At 36.5% G+C, this 13556-nt stretch overlaps 1 protein-coding gene across 2 annotated transcripts in view; it reads right to left on the bottom strand.

The window, feature by feature from the left end:
• THSD4 (thrombospondin type 1 domain containing 4) overlaps positions 1-13556 on the bottom strand; it is a 252659-nt gene that overhangs the window by 94416 nt on the left and 144687 nt on the right. Inside the window, exon 1 of one of the 2 annotated variants that reach the window (XM_013128196.3) lies at positions 9214-9314. The exons of the other annotated variant lie outside the window; for it this stretch is intronic. Within the exon in view, the coding sequence (XP_012983650.1) occupies positions 9214-9285 (72 nt within the window). The 5' untranslated portion in view covers positions 9286-9314. Of the gene's footprint in view, positions 1-9213; positions 9315-13556 lie in introns of those variants that run through there. 2 annotated transcript variants of the gene reach the window in all.

The following is a 13556-nucleotide window of genomic DNA, read 5'->3' as shown; positions in this document are numbered from 1 at the left end:
CTGACAACATGGAAAAATATATAAGATCTTGCTAAGTAACTCCTAATTTTCAGTACCTTGTATCTTGTCTTGTAAACAAATACATATTGATTTTTCTTTCCTAAAAATGCCTTTGAGAAAATCATAAAAGAATTAAATGGTTCATTTTCCCACACACAGAATCCAGTGTAGTAAGAAAATGACAAAATTAACATTAGAATAGTGATTCAAGGTATTCACTTCAAAAATGTAAAAGATGGAAAGAAAAAACCACACTTAGTAAACAGCATCTATTATCACCTTTAAAATAGTGTGATATTTTAATAGTTTATTAGGAATGAGAACACAGATAGGCTCCTGGCCCGAATCTCATTAAGACTAAGGTTCTTTAAAGCCTCTTGGTATTGACACAGCTATAAAGAAGTCAGTACAACTGAAAATAAAACTACTAATCTTTCTGATTTCTTGTGAAACAAGTTATTCTGATGAATAACTTATTATGATGATTTACCTTTATTTGAACCCTAAGCATGGTTTTCCTTTCTATTAACCATTTTTCTGTGGTTAGAAACTGATTTCTACCATTACAAATTAAGCATCATGACATCAGTTGTTACTTCTGGCACTTCTTACGCTTGTCTGGCAATTAGAAGTGGTGGTCATTCAGAAAGAAAAGGAAGGACACAGTCTCCGATAAGCCACACTAAGACAGCTGGATGCATTAGGTATTTCTTATTTTCACTATCAGAATGGTCTGATAGTGGAGTTGCTTATCATTTTGACTTGCTTTAGCTTGGTTAACTTCCTGAATCATAATGAAACAGCTGAAGAAGTATTTGCTTCTTATGTTGACTATTCTTAGTTACTGGTTTCTTTGGCAATGCACTGTTGTTCCCTCTGCCATCGTACCACCAATAACTGAGCATCTCAATTAATGTAACATATTACAAGCATTTGGTGTATGATATATGACATATGTATCAGGGAGCCTGTGGACAGCATTGAATTGTCAATCTTGAAATACTAAGACAATCACCTGACTATCAGAAAAATTCAAAAGGATGAGAGGCAAACATAGAGCAAACGATGCTCTAATCACCTAATGTCATGAGCAGGGTATGTGTGTGTAACCCTTAACGACATGCGGCTACTGTGCCCCTGTCACTTATCCTCTTCCACTTCCTCCACAGTATGAAGGAAGTATATGCTTGACCTTCGTTAAAATATATAAGCAAATACTTTATAAAAATGGTTTCAGTTCAACAGATTGTCTCAAATGTAATTCTACCATTTAAGCAGAGAATATTTCATTTAAAGAGGAAATAAGAAAAGTAATTTATATAGTTATTGTGTGTCCTGTCCAATATCTAGAGGATATTGGCTCACAGCTAACATCTAAACAGCTGGTGCCCCTGGCTAGAATACTTCACTATCACCTGCTCATTCGAGCACTAAATAAATTTCAGTTTTCAAGTACTTACAAGCAAGGGTCCAGCACGTGTTTCAAACACTCTATTCATGTACAGATGGTAACATGCCCTCCACACACTGAATGTTATCAAATGTGGTTTTGTTGTCTTTGCAGCAGTAACTCAAAACTTGTTTCAAAAGTATACTGAAATTATTACATTAAGAAAACACAGATATTTCCTCAGAGGAGGTAATTTCTTATGGTAAGTCTATTAACTCTTTGGGCTTAAAATGCAGCATTTCCACATGTTTTTACCATTGCTTCTATAATTTTAACTTACAAGAAGCACGGAAGCATATTGTATTAAAACTTTCAACTGCTATGTTATCCTTCACCTGTGATGACTTACATATTTTCAAAAATCAGTTGGAAAAAACAAAACAACCTTTTACATTTTCAATTAAAGAAATGGTTTCCAGCCAATGTATTTTAACAAGAAAATTATTTTTCCTTTAAGTTAGAAAATGTTGAAGGATTTATATCCATCACTATAATATTTTGTAAAAAATCTCATGAAAAATGGAAGCAAACATTATGCTGCAGTCTTTAAAAAGCAGTTATGGTTGGAAGGATTAATTTATTGACTCCTAATTCACCTCACTCTCCAGTGCCTGCCAGATAGGTGGGACTGGAAATTTGCAAAAACTTCTGTCTCTTGCTAAAACCTTCCTCACAACCCACACACCAGGAAAATAATACCTGTATCCCATGAAGAAACAGACCGACAGCTTCAGGCAATGACATACACAAGCAAATCTTTAATTTAATACTCTCTCATGTTCCACTTTCATGTGTCTCATTTAGAAGGGGTCTTTAAAGAGAAGCAATGTAGCTGCTGTCAGTGACATAATTGCTGCGTTGGTGCCTTTGGGTCCTTAAACACCCCAGAGAATGATGTTTGATCCCTGCTGCTGTCCTTTTGGCAGCAATCAATAGCGAGTGATATGGAAGGAACAGATCAAGTAAGGACAGGGGTATGTGTCACACATACCAGTCCTCTTCTATCCACTGGGGGTGAAAATTTGCTTCATGTTCCTGATCATTCCATAATTCCTTCCAACTCTTGACTCCCACGCTCTGAGCCACAGAGCACTGCTAGTAATCCATCCATAGCAGTATACCTGCAGGACAGCTTGTAGCAAAATTACAGTCTTGACTTTAACAGCAGAGCATTTGTTTGGTTACTTAGCACAGACTCTTTTGTGTGCCAGGTTCTTATTTCCAGAATGGCCCTGGTCACAAGAGGCCACGTAATTCTATTAATCACCTAGTCTCAGAATGTGTACATCATCCCCATGCAGAGCCTAACAGAACTGTACATAAAAAGAAAGATAATCTCACACACTGGGGGGTGGAGGGAAGTGTTTTAAGAAGTGATATTACTTAAAGGCAACCACCAGGAGTTTACAAGAATTTCCATTCTTTTAATTAAAGATTTTATGAGTCTTGGAACACATTCCTGTGCCCTATTATACATCAGAGCACTTAAAAAAAATCAGAGCCTTATAACATTACTGTAAAGAGATAGAAAAACCAAAGAAGTCTTCTTTAGAAGAAAGACTGTATATTTATATTTATATATTGATTGTTACAATTTATAAAACAACTAGAGACTTGTCTTCCTTACTATATTGTATTCTCCCCTTTTCTGCTGTTTGTGAATACCTTTCAATACATCCTAACATACACTCCTCACCTCCTAAATTCATCGTTCTATTTATACACTCAGCATGTTTGGAACAACTATTAAAATTCTAAGAAATTCAATCTAAACTCACTGTGCCAGAAGAGAAAACATTTACATTACAGTGATTAAAATACATTACTTAGCATTCAATTGTAACTGAATTATTCCCTAAAAAAAAAGGAAAGCAAGAGACTTGATACTTACAATGAAATACAATAAAAGTATGCTGTGAAGTCTTAGTTTCTAGGTAAAATAGTATTTCCAGGTGTAAAATTCACAGTATTAAAACATATGTCTATCTCATAAGTAATCCCACAAATTTCTCCGACAGCTTTCCAGAAAATGGTCTATGAAACATGTCTAAGAAACAAATTAGCTCATCCATCACGCACACCCATTTATGTGGTAATGGCTTAATGAATTTAGCTGAACTATGGTAGGACTGAGCATGATACTGTAATTACTGTGGGAATTACTGTAGTCCTCAATCTGTATTTTAAATATTTAGAGCATGGAATAAGAAGCTCACCATAGCCTGAACCAGAGCTCAAAGTCAAAAGGGTTTGGATTCAGGCCTATGATCTCAGAGCTATTAGGGAGGTATCCTTACAGGCTTCTGCCAGTACACACCGCTCTGCTAACATTCCAGTTCTGCCTTTCCCACAAGAATAGGCAAGGATACAGTGTAGGGAGAACTAAAAGCCCTACAGAAATCTTGAGAAGAAAATTGAAAGAGTATTTATTCCACCTAATCACAAAGGTTGAAAGAATACATTTTAAGGCATTTGCTAGAATGTAATTAACTTTAAACAGCACACGTACTACACTAAGTTTACATCAAAGTTTTAAAAGCAAAATAGGGTTATGTTACTAATACTGTAGTTGAGACAGACAATAAAGGCTAGGGAGAGTGAGGCAAGAATGCCGAACAAACCTGTTCTGTAATACTTACAGCAACAGCAATACAGAGCATATTCTTGTAATCTGGCCATGTCTGTGGATATTTACTTGACAGGGTTATTTTTCAACTATGGTATGTCTCACTTTCAGATGTTCTACTGGTGATGTCAGCAATTACTGCCATATGTAAATTACCATCTGTTTTTTCTAACTCAGAATAGGGTAATTGTAAAGTAAATCTGAATAACTTTCTTTTATGTACACTAAATAAATAAATAGTTCAATCCCTCCGCAGTTACCAGTTTACAAAGGCTCTCAAGTATTCTCATACTTCATAAACAGAAGGGTTAAGGGTGATGTTTTATGGTAGTCAAGGTGACATAGCAATTTCTCAGGAGAATCAATGGAAGTCCTTTTAACCTTGGCTTGCAGATGGGAATACTCAGGTACAAAGATGAGAAATTATTTTTGTCAGTATTTCTGTGGGAGAAATTATGTTTTCTTATATGCTAGCCCCATGAAAGTCAGAAATGGAAATGCTTGTTTTATTGGGTCATATCATGTGCTCCCTGCCTATAACTGAAGATGTTGTATCAGTAACTGTAGCCTGGTGTCTCAGCAGATAGAAATTAACTAGTTAATTTCCTGGCCATACAGTTTCTTTGAGACAGTACTAGGATGCAAAACCATTTTGTGCTAGAAAAGCTGATTTGTCAAGCATATCTAAAAGCTGTTCTTATTGATAACTGTTTTGAGCTTCCGAATGGTATTTCACCTTTGTGACTCAGGCCTTTGTGAGTAACAGCTGTGTAACAGCACTTGCCTACCTCACAGGACTACTGTAAGAAAACTGAAGACAACAAAATCCACAGATAAACAGTAATGAAGGCCACTCCAATATGGCTGGTAATATAAAGCTGAATGCAACAAATGAGGATCATTAACAGCCATGTAGTATAAGCATTGCCTTGTTCATTCTCCACACTGTACTTCTAGAGAAATATACTTGGGTTTTTTTTCCTCTTGCTCAAGTAGTCTATTTCTACGATCAACAAGAGAGCTCCATTCATATGTTATCACACAGAAATAAGACAACGCTGGGATAAGTTCTACTTCTCAGCTAACCTCAGAAACTGACTGGGCAGGCAGGAAAGAATTCCACACAGGTCTTCACATACCCTGACGATGTTTTTTAAAATGCCTTATTAAGGTTTCTCTTTCACAGCCCTGTAGAACACAGAATTAATTCTGTGCATATACATGCATGGGTATGTGTCCACACACAAAGTTCTAGATGCAAAATCACAACTTCAAGCTTACAATATGGGTCACAAGTCTTCAACAATGAAAGAAAAATAATAATTAGGAATGGGAGAAATGGTTCAGGCCTAACAGAGACACTCTCTTATCTCTTCTAAAACTAAAACAATCTATCTACCTATTTTTAGGCACGAATCAAATCAGTTCACCTACAAAGACAGTGCTAAAAGTAATCTTTTATCTTACTAGTATATTTTCTTTTGACCAGGAAAGTAACTGTCTCTGGGTGCACAGTCCATATAATTTGGATTAATAACTGAACCAAATCTTCTGAAGTTTGTCATTAATACCTTTGCTGTTTTTTTTCTGTTAAATATGCTTTGAACCTCTACACAATCTTAAGTTTCTTGCAATGGGCTGCATTTGTGTAGTAGGGATTGTGACACCTGAACCTGTTCAGAACTGAATGATCTTCTAAAGTGTTGACAAGTTTTCTGTTCTTCTCTGGTTCCTGTGGGCAAGTTACATACTGCAGAGACAGCCACTAGAAAAGCAGAAATGGAAGCTCATGACAACAGGGTCTTCTGCATTTGTGTCTCTTCAATGTGGCACACTGTGTAAAACAAATGTTTCAACTATCAACCCAGAAGCCACTGGTCAGAACCAATAGATTCTGTAGCACACAGAGATTCAGACTCAAAGCTGCTCAGGCTCCCTAATGCATTTTAGTAGGTAGAATGTGATGTTTTCACCCTCTTTTATGCCAAAATTCCAAAAGGAAGCATTTCATGTGTGTGATAAAACTAACACAGAATTTATAATAAAAAATATATCAAAACAACCTTTGAAGAATTTATTATCTTCTACACTTCATGTTAACTGCTTCACAAAGAAAGCTTATCTTGTCTAGTATTCGGATATTCTTAAGGGTAAATAGCATCCACATATTTAAATAAGAAATTTGCCTCTATAAACAACTATTTACTATATTAGCTGTAGCAAAACATCTTGTTACATGAACAAAAACCATTCAAGACCTGAAAACAATTAGGTTTAAGTCTTACAAACCAGTTCATATTCACTCAAATCTGTTGAAAATTGTGTTATGTCACATCATGTATTTTTACGATTAGTCAGATTATGATTTCTTGCCACATAAAGATACAGATCAAACCAAAATTTAAGCTACATGCTAGGTTTAGTTCCCCTTGTCCATGTATATTGACAGCTAGACTGAAGTTTGTTAATGCTCACAGAAAACAATGCAAACAAAACACAGAATTGTACAATCTGATTATGCCTTTTTGCTGAGGAGGTCAGGCCAGTGAGTTTATAGTGCATAGCTTCACTGATCCAAGTAGTACTGATAATACTGATTCATGGCTAATGTGCACAAGATCAAACAAGCTGCTACAGTAGGAGCAGAATTTAGCTGAAAGCACTAACACCTCGAGGAAGGTGAAATTCTTTTCTTAAAATACAAATATCTATCAAGTATACCAAGAAAACAGTATTTGTAAGGCTACCTGCTTGACAATGAGTGAGGAGTAATTATATGCTTAGGAAGACTTGAAAATACAGGATGGGTTATTACTCAAGAAGACACTCTAGTTGCTCAAAAATTTCTCCAGCCCAGTGTATGCAGTAAAACCAACTATTCTATGAAGACAGTCACGCTTATTTGGTAAAAAGCACACAGAAAAATTTTGATTTTGGCCATTGCAAATGAGGTATAAGTTGAAGAGCTATGCAACCTTATTTCCCTCCTGAATGGAAAAGTGATGTAATGCAGTTTCACTGAGTTCATGCCAAGTCATTCCTTAACAACAAATGTAAAGCACAACATAATTAAACACACACTAGAACAAGTGTTAGGTGTTCCTTAAAAATTATAAGGGTAAAAACATAACAGTTGGATTTTTACCATTTTCTGTTTCTTGAATGGTCGAAGTTCTGCATCAGAAAAACACGGTGAGAGCAAGCTGGCAAGAAAAGCAACTTCCCATTGACTTTATAATCTACTAAACACTGCCACTTTTATGAGCAGAACTTTTAAAAATACATACCTACAAATCAATTAAAATATTCAGAAAAGTAAAGAGAACAGTTCAAAAGAGCACAAATCTGTAATACGGGTTCCTTTTAAAAATGGCTTCTCACTTATTTTCCCTATTTTCAATTCACTATCTGTCTGCCACAGGAAAAATCTTAACTGTGTAATTCATAGAGAAATAATATTTATCTACTTAAACCTACAAATTAAGATTCACTGATAAAGTAGAAGGCCATTTTTCATATTCTGTCTCCTGTATTAGTTGAAAAACTAAGAACAACAGTACAGTTTAAAGTACTTGGCATATGGATTAGATGCTAAAGCGGTCCACATTGCATTTTTACTGCAGAAGTTCATTTCCAGGTAAGAAGACAGCATTGCTTTTATTTTCCTTGCTAACAAGGATAACTGGCAGGAACACTTGCTGCTCTAGATTTGTTCTTTATAAGGATCTCTAAAGACCACATGTGCATGCAGTGGTGACAGAAATATCCTCTATCTGAACCACCACACAGTCTAAGTCTAAGGTATGGACAAGGTGAGCCCATCTATTGATCTCTGCCCTCAATAATTCAGGAAGTTGAAAATATCAGTGACAACTAGAAGGCAATAATCACCTTTCGGTTGCTCCAATCAATCCATCCCAATGCCCTGAGCTTCTGCTGAAAATTTTTCCCTGCTTTAATTGTATCCAAGGCAGCACAGATTCCATTAAAAGGCATTTTCTTGAATCAAAACTGTTACAATTTCTCTTTTTAAGACACCCTGAAAGCAAAATACAGTTTGTATCTAGACATACAAGATACTACAAGTGTCAATCACACACTGTTGGACTATATGCTTTTTCCAGTTCACTTCCACTTTCTTCTATCAGGGAAAGTAATTGCTTTGGACTTTACTAGGGTACTAGAAACTTATGACAGAGCTAACAAAAGATAAAGCTCTAAAGAAAAATTGCTGTTTTCAGAAGTTTTACTTAAGGCAGGCATATTATTGAACAAAACAATCCAATGATGCCTTTAAAATGCAGAACTACATATTTCAGGTAGCAATTTCATTAGATTGAATATTTCATATCTAATAGTACTATGCTTGAGGAATTATTTCCTACATGACAAATGAGTGGCTGCAATTTTCTGCTTTCGTATGAAATAAGAATTTGATGGAAAACTCTGATGAGAACAAAAATCTGGAAATGGCTCTCTGTAAATCAAACAGCAACTTTTTAAAGTATAACAAGAGCTGTTCTATTCCATTATTTTAGATTTCTCATGTTAAGAATGCACAAATTCCCTCTAATGATATCACATACATTTTAAAAAAATCAAGTTCTTTCTGCCCTGCCACATATTAAGTATGTCTGCAAAAAAAGAACCTTATTAAAGTAACACAATCTGGCGTTTTTACATGCTCACATCCCCAGAATAAAGCCTTTTTAAAAACTTTTTCAATCAAGCACTTTTTTTGTAGAAAATCTGAACAGAACAGTACCATTTACTCCTGCAAAGAGTATCATATTTCTCTATGTTAGTAAAGAAAAATTCACAAATCAGTCATCTCACAGAAAGCATATTGTATATCAAATGCAAAGAAGCTAACTTTCAAACTACTCTCCCTCAGTACCTACAGGCTTCTGCAAAGAAACCCCAAATAAACCCCCAAACCAAGCAAACAACAATCCCCAAAACAAACCAAACCCCAAAGCCTGAACAAACCAAAACTATAGCCTTTTACATATGAAGAAAACAATACAGTTCTAAAATGTCTACCAACATAAAAATCATTCACAACCCATCTTAACAGATAGGAAGAAAATACAATTTTGACAAAGCAATTTTTGACAAGACATTGTACTTTGCTTACCTCACCCCCAGGTCTTGCTAACACTGCTGTTTGAAAGCAGAGCAACTTTAGTATCAGGTAGCTGACAAACATTATTACCCAAAGTTAGAGCTACCCTGGAGGAGAAAACCCTCTGCCAAGTACTAACAGCTAGCAGATGCACTTGGGTGTCTCAGGATCACAGTTCTTGTAGGTACAACTCTCTCCCTCTCCCCCTTTCGAGAGCACTCACTGTACTACCAGGAGCTTTGCTCTCAGCACTGCTCTGAAGACAACTGGTAAGTTGATCTCTTCATGTAATGACTTCTCCCTGCTGGGGGAGGGGGCTCTGCTAGCAGTGAGCTGGGGGGCTGTAGTTAGTAGAAAGCGAAGAAGGGGAGGGACAGGAATGGTCACTGCCAAGTTATGCATCTGCTGTGATTCATGGAACAAGCTAAACGGTAACCTTTAATGCACGAGGAAGTTTGGCAATGCATTATTGACTTAGGCAGGCATGATTGGAGAAACAGGCTAAAGGAACTTGCAAAAGATGCCTGTTGATGGTTAGACGGCATGTGCTACTTAAAGGTACAGCACCTCCTTTTACTGAAGTTTGTAACAAATAAATCATCAATCTAAAATCTAACCAGGATACAGCCTATGGTTTTACAGTCAGCCCTTTAACAGCACAATCCCCCAGCCTGAATGGCCTGATCCTGCCAGGGACTCAGTCAAAATCTGCTAGTTCTCACTCCTGGCCCACAGGGAAGCCAAGTGTCATTCCCTCTCAGGAATGTCACAAGTGCTTCCTGAAATGGACCCCCATCCACTAGGGTAATCCTGGTGCAGGATACGGATATAATCTTTCTTTTTCATATTATAGCTGACTGGAAGAAATTTTGATTTGTAACACTCCAATCCTTCAGACAACCTGCCATGGCTAAGCAAGCAGAAGAAAATATTTAATTTTAGAAAATGAGTAACATCTATTTACAAATAAAGAGCAAAGCAGCAATAAAAACCTGGTGCAAAAATGAATTAGCACATCTCAAAAGCAGACCACTGAGTGTTTGTCCCCAAAATGAGTAAAATTGCAGAAATACGGAAGTCGGAGGATGTCAATTTAGTTGAGTATGCCCACTTGTAATCTCTACACAATAGACTTATGCTAAACTAAGCAACATAAAAATACAGAATAAAAACAGTTTTGAACTCAAATGATCCATCAAGCTCAATAACAGGAGAGAAGAAATGTTCTATAACACATATAGGATATTCCAGACCTCTATTCCCCTTATTTTCCTTCCCTTTCTCATTTTACTTTTTAACTTCTTCTGACTTTTGTCTGTTTTTTTAACATGGGAATGGGAGACGTTACATCCTTCTTAAAGTTTCAATTCCTGAGGTCACGAAATCACAGTATATTCTCATCTTTCATGTAAATACATATTTCTTACCCTTATGGTTGCAGGGGAAATCTCAAAAACATGACCCAAGAATAACCTTATCTCATATGTCAGACAGTAAACCACAGGAGCTCAGAATACAGGTACTTTAAAATACTTCAAGATTTTCAGGAGGTAGGAAGCTAACATTTGGTGAAATTGAGCAGCACACCATTACTGTGTATTAGATTACACAAGCAGAACATGTCAGACTCCTCACACTATTTTTAAGCGAGCTTTACCAACCATTATTTTCCTCTGCTGTGATAGAAACAAATATTTTCCCCTTTTTAAAAAATATTCAAACAAATCATAACAGAATTCTTTTATGTATTAGACAGCTTTCAGAATTGCAATTACAGTCAAACTCCTAAACCAGTACAGAACATTAGCATTCCTACTGCTGTTAAAAGTCCAAATTCTGCTGGATTCAAATCTGGGTATCTAGTTCTCCAGCATGATAAAATCTGAGTTATATTAACTAGATACTATTGTCACTGCGCCTCTTCCCTCTCAGGCCTTTCCTTTGACAGACTACTACTGTTGTCCATAAAGAGTCCCATCACTTCTCCTGTCCAACCGGAGTCACAATGCTGTGTGCCTTTCATTTTAGCCTCCCAGATCAGCAAACCAGATTTCACAGGTCAACCTTTTTTTTTCCCTGGCATTACACAGCCTTGCAGCACCATGGTTCTGATAGCATTACTGCCAGTACCTGCTAGCACAATGTTCAGTCCCAGGTAGGAAGCAATGCAATATAGACCAAGCATGACAAGAGGTCTCAACAGCAGAAGAGTCCCCTTCAGCTGACTCCCCTCAAAGGAACAGTAAAAAGTTTTAAAAAGCCAGAGTGCAAGTTTCAGTATGGAGCTCATGAGTGGCTCTTCTGAATGATGTGAACGATCACAGGCAGCCAGCCCCAGAGTTGTAAGAATGGGTCAGAGAGCCAAACTGGCACCTTTTGAAAACTTGACACTGGAGCCTTAATGGTACTTTATGACAAAAATCATGCAGAAATGTCTACTACTACATTGATCTCACAAATACAACACCTCACTTCAAGAGCTAAATGAAAGAAGCATTTTCCCCCTTTTTAAGACAAGCTGAAGGTTTGCAGATTATACCACTGTGCTGACAGCTAAATGCAGAGTTGCCATTACAGGTACTTTGTATGCTGGTTGCCTATGGCAAAGCCTCTGGACTGAAAATGCAAAACCAAATAAACTTAAAGAAATTTTCCATCAAAATCCTGTCAGGAAGCCAACCTGTTCTTCTGGATTTCCGCCTCTCCTCCTCCCCCACCCCCCTTCTCCTCCCAAATATCTAGATTACCACAAAAGGATAGTGAGCAAACTGCCAACTAAACCAGAATCCAAACCACTTGAAAGCTCCAGTTATGACACTTACAACTACAGTTTCAGTGCTTAAAAACCTTTAAGAATACACCACTTCAGACGCTGCAGTGTGTAACACAATCTCCAATGATGAAAGTTGGTTTGTGCAAATTGAAACAATACTGCTCCCATCAAAACAAAGCTTTATCTTATCTGCAATTCTTCACAAAGCTAACTCATTTTTGTAAATAAATATGTAGCCTAGGCACAAAATTACCAATACTCTCTTTTTTAATGAAAGGTAGAAACATAAAACTAAAAAATCAGGCGTAACTGTGATTTGGGCCCTCTCTCTGCTAATCATTCCTGCAAGCAGTATATCCTCTGTAAATTATAAGAAAAGAAAGTTACCAAAGTCTGAGTATTAGTAAGACGAGTTTCTGAGCACAGAAAACTGTACTGCATTCCCATTTAATAAGCCATATAACTAATTCTTTCCACATGCCTTTAATTTTGCCTCTACAAAAACACACAGGCAGAATTTCCTGAAACCTAGAAGCTAGTGTTCTGTTCTCCAAATTAAGACAAGAGATCTGTCCATACCTGCTACTACATTTTCAAGCTTTATCCAACTGAACTGGATGGAATTGTTCATGATCACAAAGTAACTTGAAACTTAACACTATGCCAAACTTGCACTGCTGCAACCAAGATGAGAATTTCTTTGCAAACCTTGATGACCACTACACTAGAAACAACAAAAGTATAGATGAAATACAAAAAAACCCCCACAGTTTATGACTGAAGAGCTACTTCAGATATGAAGTTCTGCAGTAACAGATAAGAAACTGAAACACCCAACTTTAGTAAAAGGGAAAAAATACATGTCTAATTGCAACATGAAAGCACCCTTGCTTTTACTTAAATATACAAATGCAGCAAAATAATACCAGAACTATTTAATGTATATAATTTAAACAGAAAATCAAAATTTGTATTAAAAAAAAAACAAAAAAGCAGAAAAAGACAAATGAATCTTTTAAGAAACGTTCCTATCTCTTACTCTGAGAATTAAAAATACTTGAAATACATAATGGATCTTTGGATAGGAGAGCTCTCATTAAAATAAATACTGACTTGCGTCTGTGAACAAATTAACTGTCAGTCTCAAAGGCTTTGTAAACATCAATCAGTTTGTGAAGCCTGCTTACTAGCTACCCTCCTGAGGCAATTGCACCTGAATCTCAAACTAGGACAAGTTTGTTAAACTTAACAGCAAGCAATTTCTCTTCCAGGTTTCTCAGCCTTTCTGTAACTCCATGTGAAATCATGAACAATTTCCTCAGGTAAAATCACTCACAGTTAATTCTTTCTGCTAAAAGTATATTCGTTTAAAAAGTTGACCAAATTCCTAATATAAGTGTTAAGAGCATGACTCAAACCAACATTTTAGACTTTCTTTGTACCTTGTAAAGCTCTAATGTTTGTAGAACTATTCTAACATCAATGCTACTGCATTTGGGAGGAAACAGAGGGCTCACTGGAATGCCTGCTGGTACTCAGCTGATGCATGTAAACCCATGAACTATTTAAAAGGAAGATAAAG

Source organism: Melopsittacus undulatus, chromosome 9 (genome assembly GCF_012275295.1).
Source record: "Melopsittacus undulatus isolate bMelUnd1 chromosome 9, bMelUnd1.mat.Z, whole genome shotgun sequence".
NCBI classification, from domain to species: domain Eukaryota; kingdom Metazoa; phylum Chordata; class Aves; order Psittaciformes; family Psittaculidae; genus Melopsittacus; species Melopsittacus undulatus.
This window is presented reverse-complemented; position numbering and strand designations above follow the sequence as displayed.